The 26,053-nt window shown below is 45.2% G+C and overlaps 1 protein-coding gene across 1 annotated transcript in view; it reads left to right on the top strand.

Moving 5' to 3' along the window:
• Positions 1 to 6,158, top strand: part of GNS (glucosamine (N-acetyl)-6-sulfatase) — a 47,515-nt gene extending 41,357 nt beyond the window's left edge. The window contains exons 12-14 of the mRNA XM_049782755.1: positions 1,183 to 1,293; positions 3,098 to 3,258; positions 5,678 to 6,158. Coding sequence (XP_049638712.1) covers positions 1,183 to 1,293; positions 3,098 to 3,258; positions 5,678 to 5,756 — 351 coding nt within the window. The 3' untranslated portion in view covers positions 5,757 to 6,158. The remainder of the gene's footprint in view (positions 1 to 1,182; positions 1,294 to 3,097; positions 3,259 to 5,677) is intronic.
• Positions 6,159 to 26,053: the final 19,895 nt, after the last annotated feature.

The raw sequence follows: 26,053 nt of genomic DNA, 5'->3' as shown, positions 1-26,053 counted from the left end.
CAGCTCAAGTTTTCTTCCCCATTACTGCATGGGCCCCTGAACAGTAAGCAGGCTTAGCCCCTGAGCACCGCGGGTATTGTTATGTTTGGGTAAGCACCATTGTTCATTCTTCTGCTTCTTTGAACCTGCTGTTGAACCTCTGCATTGTATTTTTCAGTTCAGGTACTTTTTTCTCCCACTAACTAGTATTTGTTTGGCACTTTGTTTTCTTTTTGTAAAGATTCTCAGTTTTTTTCATCTGTTCTTTTTACTTGATTGTTTTTGGGGCAACTCCCAGTGATGTTCAGGGGCTACTCCTGGCTCTGAGCTCAGGGTTTACTCCTGGCAGACTCGAGGAACCATATTGGGTCTCAGGGATCGAAGCCAGATCAACCATGTGCAGGGCAAACAAACACCCTCTCCACTGTACTATCATTCCTGCCCGTTTATCCATTCTTCTCCCAAGTTTAGTGAGCACCTTTTATGACTCTACTTGATTGCTCTTTGGTGGGGAGGAGTACACCAGCTGTGTGCAGGGCTTACTTCTGGCTCAGTGTTCTGGGGACCATGTGGTGTGCCAGGGTTCAAACTGGGGTTGACCCGGTACAAGGCAAATACCCATGTGGTCATTATACTGTATTTCCAGCCTGTACATGCAACCTGTACTTTAGTTTCTATGTCAGATAAATTGCTTATTTCTCTGTCATTATGTTTTTTTTTTTTCTAAAATCATAATGAGTTTTTTGTTTTGGGGTAAGTTCACACACCACCATCTTAACTCTTTTGCTGTTGGGGTTTTGGATTTGGGGAGGGGGGGGCCTATACCTGGCAATGCCCCCAGCTCTGTGCTCATAGAAATCTGTGGTGCTGAGACTCAGACCTGGGTCTCCTGTGTGCTTTGTATGCATTTCATCTATTGAGTTATCTCTGGCCTCCTTCCTTTTTTCTGAGGTAATTTAGGGTGCAAGGCTGCCTCATACAAGGCCTATCCCCCGAACACTTTCTCCAGACCCTCTCCCGCCATCTTGGCCTCCTCTGCAGTTTATATTTGCTTTTGATATGCCAGCCTCTCTGTAGAGAATAGCTTCACTTCGTCCCAACTGTATGTCTGGCTTGAGTCTACTTGTTTGCCCCTGTAGGCAAGATAAGTCTCTTTTACTGTAAAAGAATTATCTTCATTGAACTTTCTGAATCTCCTTACAGCAATGTTTCCCTGACTGTGTGTGTGAAGATGCTTACAACAACACCTATGCATGTGTGAGGACCATGTCATCGCATTGGAACCTGCAGTATTGCGAGTTTGATGACCAGGAGGTGAGCGAGAGCACTTGCTGCTCCCCCCACCCTAACCCCCCATGTGCCCTGGGTTCTGTTTGTGGGACTCGGGAGCAGTTTTCGAAATGCTCCTCATGACACTAGGCTGTTGATCTGAATGTGTACTTTGCCTTCTTCTGTTAAAAAGAATTGGGAGGCTAGGGGTCCGGAGAGATAGCACAGAGGTAGGGTGTTTGCCTTGCACGCACAAGGACGGTGGTTCGAATCCCGGCATCCCATATGGTCCCCCGAGCCTACCAGGAGTGATTTCTGAGCACAGAGCCAGGAGTAACCCCTGAGTGCTGCCAGGTGTGACCAAAAAACAAACAAACAAAAAAAAGAATTGGGAGGCTAGGAAAAAAAAAACAGTATATAGCCTGTAGGGCATTTGCCTTACAGACAACCTGTCAGGTGCCAATTCTAGCATCCCTCATGGTTCCCCAAGCTCTGCCAGGGGTGATTTCTGGATGCAGAGCCAGGAGTGACCACTCTGCACCACCAGGTATGGCCCAAAAACAAACAAAAAAAAAGAGAATTGGGGGGGCCAGAGAGAAAGTACAGTAAGTAGAATATTTGCCTTTCACATGACCAACAGGTTTGATCCCTGGCACCATAGATCTCCCAATTCCCCACCAGGAGTGATTCCTGAGTGTAGAGCCAAGAGTAAGCCTTGAGCCCTACTAGGTGTGAACCCCCTTAAATAAAGAAAATATGGGACCTAGGGAGTAGATCAGGGGTAGAGCACCAGCTTTGCTTGTGTATAGGCCCAGTTTTGATCCCCAGCATAGCCAACCAGAAGGAAACAACCCTGAACTCTACAAGGCCATATTTCTCTTCTCTGTATCACCACCCTTGTACTTTAACCCAGTGAGACACACCTAATTATTCTGTCTTTTGTAATCTGTGTAAGACACCTGAACTATAGTGCTCAAAGCTTCCTGCAACACTCTAGTCTGGAACCTTTTGCATTCAGCAATGCTCAAGTAGGGTACCAGAGAGGCCAGAGACAGAACCAGGAGCTCTGTCCTTGGGGAAAAGGAACTTCTCATGAACAATGACCAGGGTTTGTGATCAAAGATCACAATTAATCCCTGCAGGTTTTATATTTGCATAATCCGGTTCTTGGCAGTCCCTGTTGGCAACCCTGTATCTCATATGGTGCTCAGATTCTCACTGTGCTTCTCAGAAATCACATCACTCACCTGCTGGGCACTGGGTAGTTTGGGCCAACAGGCACAGTAGTTTCCCCCTCAACAGGTGTCAGTTTGGTAACGTCCAACTCTCCAGCACCTGTGGGTTGTTGCAAAATCTATCACTGGGTCTGTCACTGACTCCAGTGGACACATAAAGAGTCCAGAATTGTCGTGCGACATTCTTCCCCCAGCAGTGTTAAATATTCAGGTGTGCACTGAAAACAGGAAAACAAGATGAACCATCTGAAGAACATAGGCCGGACCTGCAAGTATGCAGTCTGCAATAGTTCTATGAGTGGCTTTTTCTGAGATTCTGGCATTTATTGGAGGGAGCTGTCTGCTGTTCTCTATGAAAATGACAGTAATGACAGATGTCCTTTCCTCTGTGCTCTTTTTACTGCCAGAGGGTATTAGTTGGGGAATCCCCTTTCCAGTATTCGGGGCACAGACCCAGACAGATACACTCTCGTCTCCAGCATTTGGCCGGGCCCTTTGAGAGTTTTGGGTCTTCAGGCCACCTGTCATGCTTGTCTCCTTTCCTGTGTTGAAGTGATCATATGAGTCTTCTTTCAAATGTAACCTGACCTTTCTTCTATTCGCATGTCATGCAGGTGTTTGTTGAAGTCTACAACCTGACAGCAGACCCAGAACAAATCACAAATATTGCCAAAAGCATAGACCCAGAGCTTTTAGGAAAGATGAACTATCGGTTGATGATGCTGCAGTCCTGTTCTGGACCCACCTGCCGCACGCCAGGGGTTTTTGACCCTGGGTAAGCTGCCTCTTTTCGGGAAGAACTTTGCCAAGTTGCTCTAGCGCCTGTGCTGTTCTCTGGGCCTGAGGGAGCCAAGAGGGTGTCCCATGTCCATCATTCACTGTTGTGGTACAGCAAAACTGTCCTGGCCTGGCCTAGGAAGAGAAGCTGTTAATATCCTCCCGCCCACCCTTCACAGCTATGAGTCTTGTTGTGGAATCATGGTGCCACTTGCTTGTACAGGTGACAGTTGGAGCTGCTGGGGAGCAATCTGATCTACCCTAGCCCTTTCCAAGAGCCCAGGCCTTCATTATATTGCTGAGAACTCCCGGGGAAAGAGGCATGGATGCTCGCTCATAGATGGAGCCTTTAGTGTGCTCAGCGCCAGAGGAGGTGCTGGCTATCACATGCTGGAATTCACCCTTCACACACACACACACACACACACACACACACACACACACACACACACACACACATTACTTGATGGGAGAAAAGACGTGCGTGCACACACACACACACACACACACACACACACACACACACACACACACACACACACACATTACTTGATGGGAGAAAAGACGTGTGTCCCCCAACCATGCACTGTGCTTCCCATGGCCACAGCTCATCACTACAAGCCTCAGAACTGCCAGTGGAGGGGGCTGGCGAAGTGGCGCTAGAGATAAGGTATCTGTGGTGCAAGCACTAGCCAAGGAAGGACCACGGTTAGATCCCCGGGCTTTCCATATGGTCTCCCGCAAGCCAGGGGCAATTTCTGAGTGCTTAACCAGGAGTAACCCTTGAGCATCAAATGGGTGTGGCCAGAAAAAAACAAAAACAAAACAAAACAAAAAAACTGCCAGTGGCAAGTAACCTGACAAGTTGTTTGAGAATTTGGGATAAAAATCAAACTATCACAGGAAAGGGTTTATTTCTTTTTTCAGCCTCTAAGGGTAAGAATGGTGTCCTGACCAAAGCTAACCAAAAGTTTCCATGATAAAGCTACGTGATGCTTCAGTCCAAATTAGAAAGGGAACATGTGTGAGGGAATGCACTTCAAAGTGTTCCTTCAAGAAATGTAACCCTGCACTAAGAGGATGACCCAAAGGGTGGGACCTTGAGTTCATCCCTTGTACCCGATGGTTCCCAGGAGCAACCCCTGAGCATCAAAGGGGCCAGGAATGGCCCCAGCACCACGACTGAAGAGAGCATAAATGTAAACCTTTTTTGGTTTTTTTTGTTTTTTTTTTTTTTTGGTTTTTGGGCCACACCCTGTGACGCTCAGGGGTTACTCCTGGCTATGCGCTCAGAAGTCGCTCCTGGCTTGGGGGACCATATGGGATGCCGGGGGATCGAACCGCGGTCCGTCCTAGGCTAGCGCAGGTAAGGCAGGCACCTTACCTTTAGCGCCACCGCCCGGCCCCAAATGTAAACCTTTTTTGTTTGTTTAAATGGCATGAGTTGATCCTTGAGTAACATGGGTCTTAAACTGTGTGGGTCCATTTATTTGTTTACTTTTGTTGTGTGAGTTCTCCTTTACACACACGACCCACAGTGGGCACTGAACACAGGATTTAGGTAACAGTGGGTGGGAAGTAGAAGTTAATGTCTCGGCTGAAACTAATCTGGAGGATGGACACTGAGGGATAACTTGAGCTTGATGAACATTACCTATAGCTAGAGAGAGAGTATAGCAGGTAGGATACTACCTACTTGGCATGTGGCTCACCCTGGTTGGATCTTGGCTACCACATATGGTCCCCTAAATCATACCAGGCTTGTTTGAGGTGCATGTGTGTGTTCTCACCAATCACAGTCCTAACCTGGAAATGAAATTTAGGGCTGTGTACAGTGGGTAGGACTATTGGTTTACAAGGATTACCTTGTATCTTTTAAGTACTGCCAGGAGTTTTGATGCCGAGGGAGGGAGGGAGGGAGGGAGGGAGGGAGGGAGGGAGGGAGGGAGGGAGGGAGGGAGGGAGGGAGGGAGGGAGGGAAGGAGGGAAGGAGGGAAGAAATGAAATTATAAGAGCTGGAGAGATAACACATTGGTAGAGTGTTTGCCTTGCAAGTGACCAGCCTGGGGCAGACCCCAGTTCGAATACCAGCATCCCATATGGTTCCCCGAGCCTGCCAGGAGCGATTTCTGAGCGCAGAGCCAAGAGTAATCCGAGAGCCACCTGATGTGATCGAAAACAAAACAAAAAAAAAGAAATCCTGAAATAATGGCAGGGCTTAGTCAAAGGCTAAACTCTTCCATAAAGTAAGCCCTACTCAAGTCTTTCCTCCTCCTAACATCTTCCAAACTCCCCTATAAGACACAGCCTGTTAATAAGCTCTCCTTTTCATAGCACAGATGCAGTGCCCTTCTGATAATTTCATTGCTCCTTCGATAACCTGGCAATAACTTTCCTTCTGCTTTTTGTCCTTTCAGATACAGGTTTGACCCTCGCCTCATGTTCAGCAATCAGGGCAGTATCAGGACTCGAAGGTTTTCGAAGCATCTTCTGTAGCAGTCTGATCCCTGCACGCCTCTTGCTGGTGAAGTGATTGTTATAGGTGTCTGTATCTAGTCTTCAAGACCACGCCTGAAGGAGTTTCGGGACTGGCTTTAAGTCCTGTCTGAAAGAGCAGCCCAATCAGCTGACTTTCTTGTGCAGTGTGTTAAACTGTGAACTCTGCCCCTTTGGCAGGAGGGGCTGTCTCTTCACGACTGAACCTGACGCTCCCAGATCTCTCTGGGATCTCTCTGTTCTCACCTTCCTGTCCCATGACCTCAGCCCCCATATTCCTCCTATGGACAGAGTCTGAATCTGTGAAGCCATTCAGATAAGTGGCAATCCGTAGGGGTGTGGGCAGAGGGTGTTTCAGTTATCCAGCTTGACCTGAACTCAAGGAGCCTGCATTGCATTTCAGATGAAGCCCTTCACTCTCAGAAATACTAACCCCACGCCTGGCTTGCAGAATAACCTTCTGAGCTAGGTCGTCTGTCCCCAGAATCATTGTCTATACATGGTGCATTCATGGAAATACATTGTGTGTAACATCCCTTGCAACATCAGATTGAGAGTTCAAAACATGTCAACCAAACTTTTTTTTTTATATTCTTTGGCAGCACTGTGCTAGCCAACACCGAGGTATTGAGGATAGGACCAAACATCTCTTCTCTTGATTCTCTCTCCTTTGAGATCTGAAGAATATGTGGCTTCATTACCCAGTGTGACAGCAGAGAGGGGAAAAAAGCTTCCAGGGGCAGGTGAAGGCTGTGTTTCCTGCAAGCCTCTTTCTGCCACCAGGCTCTTTGGCTTAAGTGGATAGGATGGGGTTGACAGGTGGCTGGGAGTGGGTCCCATGTATGAAGATGCTTTGACTCTGTGTTTGGCTGATAATCAGTGTTATGAAATATAAAAATTTCTGAGAATTGATGAAAAGTATCAACCAATAGGCAAAACATTGTACCCTCCCTCCTCCTCCCCTTGTCGCCGAACTTTTTCAGAGCTCTTGTAATTTAGGCCCCCATCACTATCCTGTCAAAACCAGCTCTAAGGTTCCTTCATGTTTAAAACAAAGCAGAACACATTAGGACTGGAGATAGAGGACAGCAAGTAGTGCCTTGCATGTGGCCAACCTGGGTATCATCCCCAGCACTACTTAAGGTCCCCCAAGCACTGCTGGATGTTGATTACAAAACGAAACAAAAAAAAAAAAAAACATTTTTTCCGCATTGTCTTTTGTTTTGTTTTTTTGGGATTTTAGAAGTCACTCCTGTCTGGTTCGGGGGACCGTATGGGATGCTGGAATTTGAACCAGGATCCATCCTGTGTTGGACACAGTGCAAGGCAAATGCCCTACCGCTGTGCTATCTCTCTGGCCCCTTTTTTGCATTTCTTGACACGAGATTCCTCCCCCCCCCCCCCTCTTTTACACCATTGCCATCACAAGCTTTTCCCTTTTCCACTGCTTCATGAGCAGGCAAACTGGCAGGCAGCAGAGGAACAGGATATGCTATGAGTAAGCCCAACTCAGCTCAGGCAACAATCATTTCAGCTTCATTTAAGGTCTTTGGTTGAGCTTTAAACCAACATGTGACCATCAGTGTCTTTTCTCTCAGAATCGCAGGGAGCCATGTTGATTATAGCCATTGGGAGTACTCTTGTACCCCATGCAACCCTAGTAATTGTGGTTGGGACCTAGAGGTCTGAAAAGCATGGTGACTAAAACAAACACCTGTGCTATGAATGGTTTCAGGGAAGAAATTCTAGAACTTTAGTAACTAAAAGCAAACTTCGGTGTTGAATAATGGGTGTGAGCTTCATCTGACACTTTGATTAATATTAACCAATCAACACTCAACTTCCATATTCATGAAAGTTGACCATAGTTATTCCCAAATAAAACAACTTTTACCAGGCCTTGTACTGTGATGTCCTATTATTCAGTTCCATGATGTTGGTTCCTGAGAGCAAATAAAAACCATATGAGTACCTTCCAACAGCACCCCTCCATCATTGCTCTTCTCAGCAGACCTGTTTGAGTGGTGGGGGTACAATGAGACCCCCCCCTCCCTACCTAACTTCTATATGAACTCCAGTTTTCTCCTAAACATTTATTGTGATCTGTGCTAAAAATCACTTTGCACACAGAGCCCCTCAATTAGAAGATAAGCACTTAAGCTTGTCCCATTGTATATAAGGGACCCATGACAAGAAACTTGGCATGTTTCAGAAGGACAGGTTTAAATTTTGATTACTTTTCTCTTTTCAGAAGGCCAGATCCTTATCTTTTGGTGCCTTTTCTATACATAGAAAACTGACCTTTTGGATGAACAGAGATCATAGGATAAATTGGAGATTTTTGCTTTGGTAGGTTTCCCTAATATATAAATTTTTCCTCAACTAAAATAGCAAAGTAGGAAACAACTTTTGACTACCTTTGAATGTGGCTAGTAGTACTGTTGCAAGTATATTTTGAGTGTCTCCAATTGGGGTGGGGTTGGGGGGTGAGCATCACTGGGGCTTGCTCCTGGCTCTGCTCAGGACCATTCCTGGTGGATCAATACTAGGGTTGAACCCGAGTCAACTGCATGCAAAGCCAGTGTCCTATTCGCTATACTGATTTTGGTCCCAGAGAATACTAGATTTTTTTATACTAAAGAATAATGAATGATAGCCATGGAAGTTATACCCTAGTCTTAGAGAAATGAGAAGGAATATTTCAGCTAATCCATCGATGGACTTAGAGAAAATTGGATTCTTGAGTTTCACCACCACCAAAGGGCCGTTGAGTGTCTGATTCCTGTCTGCACTATCTGTTTCTGCAAGGTTTTTCTGCCCCTGACTCTGTCATCAATCATTTAATTTAGAAAGTGCCCTTCACAGGACCCTGTTCACTGCTGCACTTTGCAATGAATTAAAAAGGATTTCTGTACTAGTGAAAATGTGTCCTTCATTTCAGTCCACAAGAAGTCATTTTTTACGTTTATGCTTAATAATTACTTGCGCCAAGAGAATTAATCCAAAAGCAGTGATCAGAAAATTTGACCGGATGGCTAAAGAAACTGGTACATATACACAATGGAATATTATACAGCCGTCAGGAGAGATGAAGTCATGAAATTTTCCTATACATGGATGTACATGGAATCTATCATGCTGAGTGAAATAAATCAGAGAGAGAGACGCAGAATAGTCTCATCTATGGGTTATAAGAAAAATAAGTCGGGCCCAGAGAGCACAGCGGTGTTTGCCTTGCAAGCAGCCCATCCAGGACCTAAGGTGGTTGGTTCGAATCCCGGTGTCCCATATGGTCCCCCATGCCTGCCAGGAGCTATTTCTGAGCAGACAGCCAGGAGTAACCCCTGAGCACTGCCGGGTGTGGCCCAAAAACCAAAAAAAAAAAAAAAAAAGTCATTTTTGCAACAATCCTCAGAGACAATGAGAGGAGGGCAGGAACTTCCAGCTCACTTCATGAAGCTCACCACAAAGAGTGGTGAATGCAGTTACAGAAATAACTACACAGAACTACCATAATCATGTGAATGAATGAGGGAACTGGAAAGCCTGTCTAGAGTACAAGTGGGGGTGGGGTGGGATGGAGGGAGATTTGGGACATTGGTGGTGGGAATGTTGCACTGGTGAAGGGGGGGGGTGTTCCTTACATGACTGAAACCTAATCACAATCATATTTGTAATCAAGATGTTTAAATAAAAGGGAAAAAAGTACCCCAAAACCAAGACCTTCCTGCCGCAATTCTTACCAATCTGAAGGTCAGGGTGCGTGATGAAAAGGTGCTTGGGAACCCACACACCACAAGAAAATCCCAAAAGACAATGGGGAAACCTATACTTCCATCATAAGTACAAGACCTGTACACAGTACCTCTTTACCTGCTTTTCCCCCAAATGTAAGATAGTCTATTGCATCATTTTGTTCCTTTAATTACCTTGTTATTTCATTTTTTATATATTTATGTGAGCACATATAGTTTTATTTCTATTTTTGTTATATTTTTGGGGAGTGTGACCTATTCTGTTTTTTTCTCTTTCCACCCCCAAATGCACTGGCAATATAATGTAGCACCATTTCCCCCTGCAAAGACACACTAAAAAAGGGGGAAATCTTACGTATAAAAACGAGCTCTTATCTACTAGGGATAAGAACTCATACTCGTTTACAATACAGGGACATCTCCCACCCTGAAAATATGTCACGTGGACCCAACTTAGACCCCAGGTGATTTGACATCATTCGTCCAGCCTTGAACCCTGGATCCCAGACATAGAAATGACATAGTTCTTCATAACAGCTACAGGAAACAAATCCCGTCTGGGACATCCTTAATACTGCTGGGACACCATCAAGTGCCAGCTCTGAAATGATATCCTGACGAGGAAAATGCGAACAACTTGACCTAAGAGCAGGTTATCCTACCCCACCAGCTAACGATAAGACAAAATCAGAAGACTTGTCACCCTTTGGTCTGTCCAAAAGCCAAGATTGCAATCTACAGATGACTGGCTGATAGAACCATGACCGAATTGTATGTATCCTGGGACCAATAAAAAAGCCCTAGTCTAGAGTGTGAGCTATGGCCTGCACAACAACCATGATCTCCAGTTCCAAAGGTCTGTCTGAGAAAATTGCAACGGAATGGGTCTTCTGTAAACATCCTAGGATCAACGCAAAGACCAAGACTACCAACCACGGAAGACGAATTAAAATGACACTGAGAGAGCAGAAGTTCTAGAACCACAAAGAAAGACTTCATCATAAGTTCCACCCCTTGACTTGTGTAGATACCGAGACCTTTAGATACAGAGGTCTGACTTTATCACCCAGGACGGAGCAGAAGTCTTCCAAACAGCATGAAAGCACCAAGGGGAGAGTAAATGAACTTGTACAGAGTCTATAGTTAATCCCATGACAATATACTCCAAGGGTGGAGAAACCCTGTAGCTCTTAGGCCAAGGGAATTCCTTTTCGAATGACCCCAATATTTACTGTGCCTGTGCAGGAGAGAAAAAAAAAAAACAAAACAATTTTTCTCCATTTTTTATTTATCTATCTAGTTTTTATCGTTCTCATTGTTTTGATGTGGTTATTGAAGTTGTTGTCTCCATTTATATTTATATATTTATTTTCTTCCTTTCTTTCTTTATGTGCTCTGCCATGTTTTTATTTCAAGATCATGGCTTTTATGTGGTGCTTACCTTTATTGTCGGAGTGCTCACTGGATGTTTTATTTGACACTTCTTTTTGTACTGTTGGGGTGATTCACCTTTTTCCCCTTCATCTCTCAAACCGATGATGAGAGCCTCTAGAAGGACTCCGCCCATTTTCCGAGTATTTGATTTTTACCCCAGTTTATTTTCTCTTCTTCAAACAAAACCATGTAACTTGATCTATCTAGTCCCGCCTCCCAGTTACAGGAGGAAATAAGGGAGCTACCAAGACCAAACAGGTATAAGACCACTAATAGCAAGTTAGGCACAGAGTAGACCACGTATTCTCGAAGCCCCGGGGGTGAGGGAGGAAGATATGAGAGGTAGGATGGGAACTGAGGTGTAGGGAGAACAATTTGGTGATAGGAATCCCCCTGACATTAAGTTAACATGTACCTAAAATATTATTGTCAACAATATGTAAGCCACTATGATCAAAATAAAAATTATATTAAAAAAAATTGACCGGATGCTTGGCACCGTTTGATGCCCTCATAGCTCATGTGATAAGGGAGCCGGGCCTTGCCTCCTGCGGGTCTGAGCTTCTGCCCAGGAAGTTCTTAGTCCCTGAAGGAACACTAGGGCAGAGATTCTGACATCTCCATTTATTACTTTAGAGGGAAAAATCTTATCTCGGCAGTTTTAATACAGATAAACTAAGCTGCTTGTGATTGCTATGATGTCAGTCATGTGTTCCTGAATGATTTCACAACGGGGGTTCTAAACACTTCTTGAAGGGAGAGTTCATAGGTCAGGCTTGCAAGCCAGACGATGACACACTGCCACTGTAGCAATAAAAGCTGTCCTGAGTTTCTGATAAAGAGATAAAAAAAATAAAACCTCTTGAATACCATCTTATTTAAAAATAAATACGTAAAAGCATGGATGGAAATAAGTCATTTGCCTTTCATGCAGAAGGTCATCGGTTTGAATCCCGGCATCCCATATGGTCCCCCGTGCCTGCCAGGAGCAATTTCTGAGCATGGAGCCAGGAGTAACCCCTGAGCACTGCCGGTGTGACCCAAAACCACAAATAAATAAATAAATAAATAAATAAATAAATAAATAAATAAATAAATAAATAAAAGACAGCCCTGTGTGGCTTTGTTCCAACAAAATTGCTATGAAAGCAAGTCATTGTTAGGCACCCTCCTGCTAAGTTGGTGACCTAAAGTCTAAACCAGGGAGATAAATGGGTCACATGCCTTGTTTGTGCCTTGTTTGTGCAGGCCCCAAGTTTGCTCCCTGAGCTCCACCTGCAAGCCCAAGCACTGGACCATCACCCATATCTCTTGAGTTCCTTGGCATGGTTCCCAGTTCCTAGAGCACTGCTCAAGAGGCCTCTCCTCACACTCAAGACCAACTAGATAAACTGAATATTAACAGGTTATACATCAAGGTACCATGCGGTTGTCAGAAACAGGTTATTTGTGGGTCAGGAAAGGAGGTGTGTGCTCTCTTGTAGAGCTGTTCTTGGAACTTACCTGTTCCCACTGACCCAGCACGGCTTTCATCTCTTTTTGTCCTGGCAGTGGGCTGAGAAGGTTACTCGTGTGTTCCTAAGAACTTGGTGGCAAGAGCAGATTCAGGTGCCCAAAGCCAACGACTGGGCTGCTGACTCTTGATGACCTGGGGATTTAGAGGTGTGACCCAGACATTAGGTTCTGAGCACTATGGATAGGTGTGCAAGAGGCAGCTTTCATGTTTCAGGAGATCTGAGATCCATCTGATCTTACATAGCTCCTGTAATGCTAGCATGTCCTCAAAATGTACACGAATAGAAAGTTCATGCTCAATTAGTATTTTCGGATAACTTTGCCTCATATTTCCTCGTGCTCACAAAGTGCGAGAGTCAAGATTTCATATTTTCATAATATGGAGATTCTTCAAAGAACTGGAAACTAAGTTTCCATATGATCCAGCAGTACCACTCCTAGGAACAAAAAAGTATAATACAAAAATGCCCTCTGCATGCCTACGTTCATTGCAGCTCTATTTACGATAATAGCCAGGATCTGAAACAACTCAGCTGCCTGACAACAGAGGAGTGGCTACAGAAACTGGTATATACGCACAATGGAAAAATGCAGCCTTCAGGAAAAATGAAGTCATGAAATTTTCCTATACATGGATGGACATGGAAGCTATTTTGCTGAGAGAAATGAGTCAGAGAGAGAGAGAGAGAGAGGGAAAAGATAGACACAGAATAGTCTCACTCATCTGTGGGATTTAAGAAAAATAAAAGACAGTACGGCAAGAATCCCCAGAGACAATAGAGCTGAAGGCTTTATGATATGAAGCTTAACACAATGAGTGGTGAGTACAGTTAGAGAAATAACTATACCAACAACTCATGACAATGGTAGTGAGTGAGAGAAATAGAATGCCTGTCTCGAAGGCAGGCAGGGGGTGGGGGAGGCAAGAGACGGTGGGGAGGGTGTAGGGAAGGTTGCATGGGTGAAGGGGGTGTTTTTTTAGTGGGTTTTTTTGGTTTGTTTTTGTTTTTGGCCCACACCCGATGATGCTCAGGGGGTTACTCCTGGCTATGCGCTCAGAAATTGCTCCTGGCTTAAGGGACCATATGGGACACTGGGGTTCGAACCCAGGTTCGTCCTGGGTCAGTCGCGTGCAAGGCAAATGCCCTACTGCTGCGCTACCGCTCCGGCCTAGGATATTAATTGATTTTTAGGCAAATTTTTCTAAAGAACTGAGGGATAAAAACCTTTACATGCAATTTATTTTCATATTGAAGATTACCAAGACCCATGTTAGAAGAGAAAGAACACAAATGTTGCATGTATTTCAATGTAGACTGGGAAGGGTTACTAGGCCAAAAAAAAAAAAAAATAAAATCTATAGAGGTGCAAAACATTTAAATTACAAAAGAAAACTTTGGTTTTGTTTTTGTGTCCTGCCTTGCTTGAGCTCATTAGAGCTTACTCTGTGCTCAGGAATTACTCCTGACAGTGCTTCGGGACCTTATGCCATGTCAGGGATCAAACCAGGATTGACTCATATAAGGCAAGTGCCTTCACTAGTTGTACTATCTCTCCCCACTTTATTTTTTTTGGGGGGGAAGGATTTTGGACCACACACTGACAGTGCTTAGGGGTTACTCCTGACACTGCTCAGAAATCACTTCTGACAGGATCAGGGAACTATAAGGGATGCCGGGAATTGATGCTGGCTTGGCTGTGTACAGGGCAAATACCCTATATGCTGTGCTATGTATTCGGCCCTTTTTCTTTGGGGGAGGGGTTTATTTTTTAAAGAAAAAGGAGTAGGGCTGGCTGGAGATGTGGTTCAATGGTAGAGCACTTGCCTTGCATGCATGAGACTTGTGTTCAGAACCTGTCAATAAACATAAGACTTGAGACTGGAAAAGAGGTAGTGTGTATTAGTGTGTTCCCTTCACATACTAAATGCCCAGGCTCAGTAGCTTCACTTCCTGTTTCTCTGGAGCAAGGAGCAACTCCTGAGTCCCAAGTTGGGTGTGACAAAAAAAAAATACTCATAAGTGGGGCTGGAGCAATAGCTCAGTGGTAGGGCATTTGCCTCACACGCGGCTGACCTAGAATGAACCTGGGTTCGATCCCCGGCATCCCATAAAGTCCCCCAAAACCAGGGAAAATTTCTGAGCATGTAGCCAGGAGTAACCCCTGAGCATCACCGAGTGTGGCCCAAAAAACAAAAATGAAAAAATTACCCTCAAGGGACTAAGAGACAAAAATTAAGACATTTGGGGCCAGGCGGTGGCGCTGGAGGTAAGGTGCCTGTCTTGCCTGCGCTAGCCTAGGAAGGACCGCGGTTCGATCCCCCGGCGCCCCATATGGTCCCCCAAGAAGCCAGGAGCAACTTCTGAGCGCATAACCAGGAGTAACCCCTGAGCGTCACAGGGTGTGGCCCAAAAAAACAAAAAAAAAAAAAATTAAGACATTTGCCTTGCATGTGACCAGCCCCCATTCAATATTCGGCACAAGATATGGTGACTCAAGCTCCAATGAGTGATTCCTGAGTGCAGAGCTAGGAGTAAACCCTGAGCATTGCCAGGTCTAACCCAAAAGCAAAATAATAAATAGAACAATGGACACATAAGTACCAAGCTCAGAGCTCCTGTAAAGAGCTCAGGAGTTATTTCTAGCTCTACTCAGAAATTCTTCATGAGGGGCTACACTCACGGGACCATATGAGACACCAAAGATCATCAGGTCAGCCACTGCAAAGCAAGTGCCTTCCCTACTGTCCTATCACTCTGACCCCAAAGATGATTATTTACCTAGGGGAAGGTAGCCAACAGGTAGTTTTCTAATTGGCTCCCACATCTCCAGAGGACTCAAACTTCACCTGTTTCCCTAAGCTCCATTCTGCTTTCTTTGGGGGGTCTATCAGCCCTGTTGTGGCTCCTGGGGCAGGCCCAGTCTCTTCTCTTGAGCACCATCAGTGGAAACAGAAGGCCTGAGTGTCATCTATGGGTTTTAAGAAAAATGAAAGACATTCATTCTTGCAATAATTTTCAGAGACAAAAGAGAGGAGGGCTGGAAATTCCAGCTCACTACATGAAGCTCACCACAAAGAGTGATGAGTGCAGTTAGAGAAATAACTACACTGAGAACTATCATAACAATGTGAATGAAGGAAGGAAGTAGAAAGCCTGTCTAGAGTACATGCGGGGGTGGGGTGGGAAGGAGGGAGATTTGGGACATTGTTGGTGGGAATGTTGCACCGGTGAAGGGAGGCGTTCTTTACATGACTGAAATCCAACCACAATCATGTTTGTAATCAAGGTGTTTAAATAAAGATATTAATTTAAAAAAAGAGAGCATAAAAAAAAAGGCCTGAGTCTGGTTATGATACAGAGGAAATTTGCTTCCAGGGAGGAGAACACACCTTGCAGGTGTGAAGAAGCCCTGAATTCAAATCAACACCACAAGGTGACAGAGTGAATATAGCAGGTAGGGTGCATATCTTGCTTACACCCTGGTCCGATTCCCAGCACCACATGGTGCTCCAAGCATTGCTAGCTATAGCTCTGAAGCCCCTGAGCACTACCAGGGTGGCTGGGGAAAATCGCGGGCACCATAGTCGTGTTACTGATTATAACCTTGGGCCTCGCATTGAACCAGTGGCCCTGTTGGCTGAGAATTGTAAGGAGAGGACCCTGGACCTCTTGAGCAACTTAGCATCTCCAATAAGATAACCGAAGATATAACATCTGGTTTTGAAATCTCTTCCATCAGGTAATGAATTCCCCTTTCCCTTAACGAACAGCTTCTCTCAGACCCTGTGTGCTCTTGCCCAATCAGTTCAGCTGGGGAGATGTTGAAATTGAGGGATATGGAGAGATAATAGAGGGGTTAAGGCACTTGGGGCCGGAGCGGTGGCACAAGCAGTTGGGCATTTGTCTTGCACGTGGTAACCTAGGACGGACCACGGTTCGATCCCCTGGCGTCCCTTATGGTCCCCCAAGCCAGGAGCGATTTCTGAGCGCATAGCCAGGAGCAACCCCTGAGTATCACTGGGGGTGTGCCCCCCTAAAAAAAGGCAGTTACCTTGCACACAGCTGATCTGCGTCTGATCTCCAGCTCAACATATGGGGCCCCTGACCACCAAGCCAGGAGTTGCCCTTGAGCACCATTGGGTATGGCCCAATCTGATGCCCTCCTCGCCATAATAATATATAAGACATAAAGCAAGCCTGAACTTTAGCGATAGTTCAGGACACAGCATGACTCCCTGAATACCATCTGGAGTAGCACCAAAGACCATTGCCCCCAAAATCCTGACAGGCAAGCTGGGGGTGAGGTGGTTAGTGGAGGTAACCCAAGGTAACACTTCATCGATGGCCTCACTTTGACTCCTCTTCCCACTAACTGCTTCCTCCCTCCTTAGCACACTAAATTGGTAGAATGAGGATCTGGACTTGTAAGTCATGCCTGGCTGTACAATGGGGCCACACCCAGTTCTGTGCTCAGGGGTGTTTAGAAGAAGAGGTGCAGGGGATTGAACCAGCACTATTTCTGGCCCAGGATATGAATCTGGATGACATGCCACGCACAGTCTTGAACTTCTGACTTCTAAGTCTTCCATTTCTTTTCCTTTTTTCTTATCTTTTTTTGGTTTTTGGGCCACACCCAGTGACACTCAGGGGTTACTTCTGGCTATCTGCTCAGAAATCGCTCCTGGCTTGGGACACCATATGGGGCGCTGGGGGATCCGTCGTCGTAGGCTAGCGTGCACAAGGCAGATGCCTTATCACTTGTGCCACCGTTCTGGCCCCAAGTCTTCCATTTCTGTGGCTGCCTTCTTGTACTCTCTGACAAGCAGCTTTTCTTTGTTTATTTGGTGGGTTCGGGTTATATTCAGTAGGTCCTAGGACTATTCCCAGTTTTATTTGGGGAACAAGAATGCTGAGAATCAAACTGGGATTGACCACATGCAAAGCAGACATTTTAATTTCTTGGTGTGGGGGGGGGGGGACAGAGCTGGGGAGGAAAGCAACATCAAGCGATGCACAGGGGTTATTCCTGAATTCTGCACTCAGGAATTACGCCTGGTTGTGCTTCGGGGACCATTTGAGAAGCCAGAGATAGAATCTGGGTCAGCTGCATGGGAGGCACTGATGCTAGCTCCCTGGCTATTATTCTATTTGTAAATGAATCTGGAGCCACCAGTGAACTCAAAAGAGTTTGGGCCTAAGTGATAAGACAGTGAGTAAGGTGCTTGCCTTGTACACAGACAACCTGGGTTCAATCCCCAAATTTGGTCTCTGGCACCCTCAGCCTACCAGGAGTGACCCCTGAGCACAGAGCCAAGAGTAGCTCTAAGTATTGTTGGGTGTGGTTCAAAACAACACCCCCCCCAAATATTCATTAAAATTGTTTCTTTACGGGCCCGGAGAGATAGCACAGCGTCGTTTGCCTTGCAAGCAGCCCATCCAGGACCTAAGGTGGTTGGTTCGAATCCCAGTGTCCCATATGGTCCCCCGTGCCTGCCAGGAGCTATTTCTGAGCAGACAGCCAGGAGTAACCCCTGAGCAACACCGGGTGTGGCCCAAAAACCAAAAAAAATAAAATAAATTGTTTCTTTACAGAAAAAGTTTCTTCTCTCCTTTCAGGACCACCTTCCTGAAATAGTAATGACTCAAGAATTCTAAGTAAGGGGCAGGAGCAATAGCACAGTGGTAGGGCATTTGCCTTGCACGCAGCCAACCCAGGACAGATGGTGGTTCAATTCATGGCATCCCATATGGTCCCTCGAGTCTGCTAGGAGTGATTTCTGAGTGTAGAGCCAAGAGTAACTCCTGAGTGCTGCCATGTATGACCCCCCAAAACAAACAAAAGAATTCTAAATAAGACACTTGGTAAAATACTTATATTCATTGCTCCAGAATTCCTATCATTGGTGAAAGAATTTCTATGTAAAATGAAACTGGAGGGTTTAAAATAGAAATATCATGCAAACCCTCAGAAAAATGAGAGTAAGATGAGGGTGGGAGAGATAGCCCAGGTTAGAGTACAGGCTTTGCATGTGTGAGCCTCAAATTTAATTCCTGTACCACCTGGTCCTCTGAGTACTACTGGAAGTAACCCCAGAGTAATACAGGAGGTAGCTGGAGTATATGGTATACCACAAACCACAGGCTGTGGACGCACAAAATGCTGGGACTTCCTCCTGACCCAAGCACATCCTCCAGGAATCCCTCCCCACCCTAAAGCTAGGTGTGAGTTTAAGGCTTACGTTCTGGCTGGCTCCCCCCACTCTTCATCTTACCCATGTATCCAGCCTACCCTGAACCCCACACACACTAGCCTGCAGCTTGCTGAGACTTCCTAAACATTAGCTCCTTGGCTTTTTGCCAGTAAACTAACTCACTTCCAGGCTATTCAAGCATGACCGTTACCTCTTTATTTAGTTAAATACCAAAAGTTGTGTAGAAGACAAAGCTCAATGATGGAAAAGCTCCACTAGCCCCAACCAGTCCAGTAAATTTTCCAACAATGTTTTCAATAACACCATTGTGAGAGAAAACAATGATCACAACTGACTTTTAAGTTTTGATAATCCCATTTGCCTTTGTTGTGGGACAAATAATATTAAGTAAATCTGTGCCTGCTTAGAGGGCAGGTTGTGGTGCAGGTGGGAAGGTCATACTGGTGGTGGGATTGGGATTGGAACACTGAATGCCTGAAACAACTGTACTGTGAACAAATTTGTAAACCAGTGTTATAATAAAACATTTTTTAAAAAGGTAAACACATTTTATGACACTTGGAAATTAGAAAGTCTTTTACAGTGAGACTCCACTTTTGAGAAAAGATTGATTAGTTTAATTAGACTAATTAATTACTTAGTCCTTCATGTACCTGAAGGAATGGTAGGAATGTCATAGGGACAAAAGGCATCTCGATTTGGGCTGCAGAAAAATCTCTAAAGAGCTTTAAAGCCGCCAGACTCTGCTCTGAAAGACTGAATACATGAAGTCTCCAGGTTAAAGTAAACTTCCTTCTCCCCAAATCAAACACCCAGCATTTTTTTTTTTGTTTTGAGGCCACACCTGGTGATGCTCAGGGGTTACTCCTGGCTTGGGGAACCATATGGGACCCCGGGAAATCGAACCATGGTCCATCCTAGGTCAACCATGTGCAAGGAAAACTACTGCTGCACCACCACTCCGGCCCCAAACACCCAACTTTTTGTGATGCTGACAGAATCCTCATGGTTTGCTTTTTAACTTTTAAAAAATGGCAGAGGCTGGGGCCGGAGAGATAGCATGGAGGTTAGGCGTTTGCCTTTCATGCAGGAGGTCATCGGTTCGAATCCCGGCGTCCCATATGGTCCCCCGTGCCTGCCAGGAGCAATTTCTGAGCCTGGAGCCAGGAATAACCCCTGAGCACTGCCGGGTGTGACCCAAAAAAAAACCACAAAAAAAAAAAAATGGCAGAGGCTGGAGAGAGTGCAGAAATTTCTCAAAGAAAACCAAGCAGCAGGTGTGGCCCCTAAAAACAAAACTAGAGGGTCTGGAGCAATAGTATGGGTAGTGTGCTTGCCTTGAATGTTATCAACCCAGATTTGATCCCCAGCATCCAGTATGATCCCCGAATGCAGAGCCAGGAGTAAGCCCTAAACACTGCTGGATGTGGTTCCTAAAAAAACAAACCACCAAATCCTCAAAATAGAACACGTCCCCATGAGACTTCACTAAACTTCACTATTTTCTTTTTCTTTTCTTTTCTTTTCTTTTTTTTTTTTTGGTTTTTGGGCCACACCCGGTGGTGCTCAGGGGTTACTCCTGGCTGTCTGCTCAGAAATAGCTCCTGGCAGGCACGGGGGACCATATGGGACACCGGGATTCGAACCAACCACCTTTGGTCCTGGATCAGCTGCTTGCAAGGCAAATGCCGCTGTGCTATCTCTCCGGGCCCAACTTCACTATTTTCTAATTCTAATAGTTTTTCTCACTCCTGCTTCCACACTAACCTCTCAAAAAATATGCAGAAATCTGTGTAGCATACAGGATAACAGCAAGTGAGTGCTCTCTGGGTGTCAAAATGGACAGGAAGTCAGCAGCAACTTGACCAAATGCACATGGCCAACCTGCTACCAGTTCTAAATCTTGTTATGTCAGGAATGGCATTTCAGAGACTACTGGAGTGATCATGTTAACATGATGGGGTGGTTATGAGGGGGCAGGCAGGAGGATTTGGAACATTGTATGAAGGAATTGCATGCAGTTCAATCTTGAACACAATTATAAATCACACCGCCTCAAATTAAAAAAATTTAAAATAGGGGCCGGGCGGTGGCGCTGGAGGTCAGGTACCTGCCTTGCCTGCGCTAGCCTAGGACGGACCATGGTTCGATCCCCCGGTGTCCCATATGGTCCCCCAAGAAGCCAGGAGCAACTTCTGAGCGCATAGCCAGGAGTAACCCCTGAGCGGCACAGGGTGTGGCCCAAAAACCAAAAAAAAAAAAAAAAAAAAAAAATTAAAATAAGGCCTGAAGAAATAGGGTAGATGCTAAGGTACCCTGGTTTGATCTCCAGCATGGCGTATGTACGGTCCTCAGAGCAACTCTAGGAGAGATCTCTGAGCAGAGCCAAGAGTGGGTCTTGAGCACTGCTGGGTGTGACCCAACAACCAGAAAAATAAAATAAAAAGTATAAATTTGTTGGGCCAGAGAGATAGCACAGCAGTAGGGTGTTTGCCTTGCATGCAACAGATTCAGGATGGATCGTGGTTCAAATCCTGGCATCCCATATGGTCCCTCGAGCCTGTCAGGAGCACTTTCTGAGCACAGAGTCAGAAGTAACCCCTGAGCGCCACTGGGTGTGACCCAAACCCCCCCCCCAAAAAAAAAGGCATAAATTTGTTCCAAAGCTTGGGTGTTCTTCAGTAATATATGAAAAATATGCACTTGAGGTTTTTTTGGGGGGGAGTTGGGGACTCCCTTACTGTACTTGAAAACATTCTTGGTGATGATGGCAACCTAGTCATCTGTTCATATCTAATGTATGGAAACTGTTGTCTGAGTTCTTTACTGCCTCTGAGCCTCTCTAGGGCTTCATCCTCCAACCCCTAGGCTTTCTTTGGTCTGGCCATGGCATGTGTGTATGACTGAGATCCTGACATTCCTGCATTTGTCAGGTGCAAGTGAGGGGTCAAAGAGCAAAGTGCAACTGAGAGTATAGCATATAGGGTATGATGCCTTGAATACAGCCAACTGAGGTGCAATCCACAGCACCCTATATGGTCACTCAAGCACTGCCAAGAATGATTCCTGAGTGCAGAGCGAGGAGTAAGCCCTGAGCATCACTGGTGCTTACTAGTCCGCAAAAGAGCCAAGTGCCTCTCTAGGGAATCTCTTTTTGTTATTTTAGTTTAGGGGTATTTTATCATAAAAAGTTGGTATCTTTGGGGTTAGAGTGATAGCACAGTGGTAGGGCGTATGCCTTGCATGCAGCTGACCCAGGATGGACACAGGGTTGATCCCCAACATCCCATTTAGTACCCCAAGCCAGGAGTAACCCCTGAATGCCGCTGGATGCAATCCAAAAAAAACAACAGAAGTTGGTATCATACAGAAAACTATTAAGAAAGAACTTAAAATCAAAGCTTATTTCATTTTTAGCTAAAGTAAACCTTTAGTTTCCTTGGTTTTTGGCTGTCATATAGGGACATCCTCTTTTATTGAGTGATTAAAAAAGCATAATTAGTACATGAGTAATGACCATCTCTTATTTTTTCCATGGTTGGCAGACGAACTGACTTTCCTCTTTGTCATTTTGGAATAAAATAGTCCTCTGTAACAGCCCCCACCAAAGGCAGATTTTGGTAGACTTTGAAAAACTTGTTTTACTTGAGGTTCCATATGTTTTATAGCTTGCAAAACACAGTGGTCTATAGATCCTGCAGGAGCTATGGTCCAACTGCTATCACTGTAGCAGCCATGGCTCTGGTTTGGTTCCTGTTGCTCTGCTGAGAGCAAGACTCATTCTAGCCATGGCAGTCGCCACCACTAACTCCAATGTCACTGCCAAAGTATCCTTTTATGACTATTTTCCAGCCCCAGCCATCCCATTCTCTATTTTGGCTGGTACATTTTCCGCAAGACTTAAAATTGCCAATTAAATTAGTTTACTAGTGTTCCTGTCCTCCCCTCTCTCTAACAGATGGCCCTGCAGATATAGCTTGTGGAGAAGAAAAATGGGTGTCTACAGCTTGCAGAAGAGAATGAGAGGGCCACGTACGCTGTGACTGTAGCTGCTGCTGGCTGAATACTAGCTCTGGCTTTGTCCTAAGAGGTTCCTTCCACTTTCAAAACAGCCCTGGAAATAGAATGTTCATCCTTCAAAAATATATCCTAACATTTAATTAGAATGATCTAATAGTCTTCTAAATACCATATTTCATTGTCAAGAACTGATTTGTAACTTAAAAATATTTGTTTAGGAGCTGGAGCAATAGCACAGTGGTAGGGTGTTTTGCCTTGCACACAGCTGACTCAGGATGGACCTGGATTCAATCCCTGGCGTCCTATATGGTCCCCCAAGCCAGGATCGATTTCTTAGCACATAGTCAGAAGTAACCCCTGAGCTCCACCAGGTGTGACCCAAAAACAAAACAAAACAAAAAGTTGTTTAGAGCTAGGGAGATGGCTGAAAAGGCTGGAGTACACTTTGCAGGCAGAAGCTCTGAGTTGGATAACAATATGTTGTACCCCACCCTAGCATCCTTGGGTGAAGCCCAGGTGGTCCCCAGTCTCACTCCTAGCTCTAATGTCGGGGACAACTCCAAGTGGTACTCAGGGGATCACAGGGGATCACCTGTGATATCAGGGATAGGGACAGAAGCAGAGTCAACTGCATGTAAGGCAAGCTCCTTAACCTTTGTACGATCTCTCCAGCTCTGGAGCTAAATCTTTTTGTTTTGTTTTGTTTTGTTTTTGGGTCACACCTGGCAGCACTCAGGGGTTACTCCTGGCTTTGCTCAGAAATAGCTCCTGGCAGGCTCAGAGGACCATATGAAATGCTGGGATTCGAACCACCGTCCTTCTGCATGCAAGGCAAATTCCCTACCTCCATGTTATCTCTCCAGCCCCGGAGCTAAATCTTTTTAAAGGATAAAAATATTCAAAACGGGGCCCGGAGAGATAGCACAGCAGCATTTGCCTTGTAAGCAGCCGATCCAGGACCAAAGGTGGTTGGTTCGAATCCCGGTGTCCCATAGGGTCCCCCGTGCCTGCCAGGAGCTATTTCTGAGCAGACAGCCAGGAGTAACCCCTGAACACTGCCGGGTGTGGCCCAAAAACCAAAAACCAAAAAAAAAAAAAAAATTCAAAACGGGGCTGGAGAGATACTATAGTGGGGTAGGGCACTTGCTTTGCATATGGTCCCGAGCTCACCATCAGTAATTACAAAGCAGAGCCAGGAGTAAACGCCTTTTTTTTTTTTTTTTTTTTTTTGGTTTTTGGTTTTTGGGCCACATCCGGTAACGCTCAGGGGTTACTCCTAGCTATGTGCTCAGAAGTTGCTCCTGGCTTGGGGGACCATATGGGACGCCGGGGGATCGAACCGTGGTCCGTCCAACGCTAGCGCAGGCAAGGCAGGCACCTTACCTCTAGCGCCACCGCCCGGCCCCAAGGAGTAAACTTTTGTGTACTGCTGAATGTGCCCACAGACCCGCCAAAAACCAATTTCCAAAGCATTCCCCCTGCACCCAGACTAGATTCCAATCACCATTTCAGCTAAAGAGATTGCCTTAGTTTAGAGCCATGCATAGTCTGGGACCTATTAGTTCACCAGCACCCCTAGGGGGCAGTGTTGTAGTACAAATTTGCCAACAGTAAGGATGAGCTGGGATTCTGTCTGAAAAGATCAGACATTCCTACAGGAGTACAAATGTCAACGTGGAGACAGATGGTAGAAGGAATAAGTTTTATATTAACACGCATTTTCAGTTAGTGTTCCCATACCCCTGGTTTCAAAAGGGGCTGGAGAGATAATACAGGCCTTGAGGAGGCAGACACAGCAGGAGTAACCCCACAGCAGTTAGATGTAGCCCAAGAGCAATGCTGGATGTGACTGCAAACCCCAGACCCGCTCAAAAGCTGGGATTTGGTGGGGGGTTTTTTGGCGGGGGGAAGGACACAATCATGCAGCAATGGAGATGGAGCCCAGATTTCTCACATGTAGCACATAGAGTCCAGCCTTTTGAGCAATCTTCTTAGCCCATTTTAAAGTAATATTTTGTTGTTTCTGGGCTCAGTGAATGCACTCAGTCCATTGAGCTCTCTCTTGGACCTCTTAAAATAGTTCTAAAAGTTATGCCACACTTCATGATAAAGAGTAAGAAACGTTTAAAAATTAAATGAGTGGGGTCAGAGAGCTAGGACAGTAGGTAAGGGCATACTTGCTTTGCACAAAACCAGGTCACGTTTGATCGCCAGTATCCCATATGGCTACTCACCTGAGCACTTCGAGGAGTGATTTCTGAGTCCGGAGCTAGAAGCAATCCCTGAGCATTGTCAGGTATGGCCCCAAAACAAAAAGTAAAATGATAATGTAGTGGTACTCTCAGGGAATAAACCCAGTCCCTGATGCCTTATCATCTTCCAAGAAAGCTAGGTTAACCAATGTATGAATATACTGAAACTGGTCCTGGAGACCGCCAGGGCAATCATTCATTCATTCATTTATTTATTTATTTATTTGGTTTTTGGGTCACACCCAGCAGCGCTCAGGGGTTACTCCTGGCTCTATGCTCAGAAATCACTCCTGGCAGGCTCAGGGGACCATATGGGATGTTGGGATTCGAACCACCATCCTTCTGCACGCAAGGCAAATGCCCCACCTCCATGCCATCTCTCCGGCCCCAATCATTTATTTTGATATTAAACAAAGGGAGTCTACATTATAAGAAGCTTTCAACTACTCCTGCTTTTAAACTTTTAAACTTATAAATGTATGTATATTTGAGATTAAAAAATAACTGTATTATGTTGTATTTTAGTATTATGTTGTGTAGGCAGACATCAGACAGGGCTATTGTCACCACACATAAAGCAAAGAAAAAAATGACAAGTAGAAGACTTGTGACCCACTCAGACCCAATTAACAGCTATCAGATTCTGCAACTAGAAAGCTATGCAGGGGTTAAAGTACTTGCCACGCACGTAATCAACTTTGGTTCAATTCCAGCACCTTATAGTCTCAGAGCAAGCTGGGGCCATGCCATTGAGCTTCCAGTCTGGTGGTTGCAATCACCAGGAAAGCTCCCAGTGTTGCCTGAACACAAGTCTGGAAGCACCCGCCACCACCGCGAGCACCACCAAACTGTCGCTTTCTGGTATGTGACCCAAATATCACAGCAGAAGAAACTCTGATCTTCTTTTCACTTCATTATCACCATACACAGAAACAGGAGACATCAACGAACATTTCAATGTTTAATAATGGAAACAATCCGTCATTCCAGAAATAATCTTAGGAAAGAGAAATCTTTCCTATAAAAATAAACTTAAAACTCATCAAAATTATAAATATTATAGCATTTTTACTTCTGTGATTTAAAATGCTCCCCTGCAATACAACT

The sequence above is a fragment of the Suncus etruscus genome, chromosome 11, assembly GCF_024139225.1.
Source record: "Suncus etruscus isolate mSunEtr1 chromosome 11, mSunEtr1.pri.cur, whole genome shotgun sequence".
Taxonomy (NCBI): domain Eukaryota; kingdom Metazoa; phylum Chordata; class Mammalia; order Eulipotyphla; family Soricidae; genus Suncus; species Suncus etruscus.
Note: the sequence above shows the minus strand (reverse complement) of the source record. Positions and strands in the feature narration are given on the sequence as shown.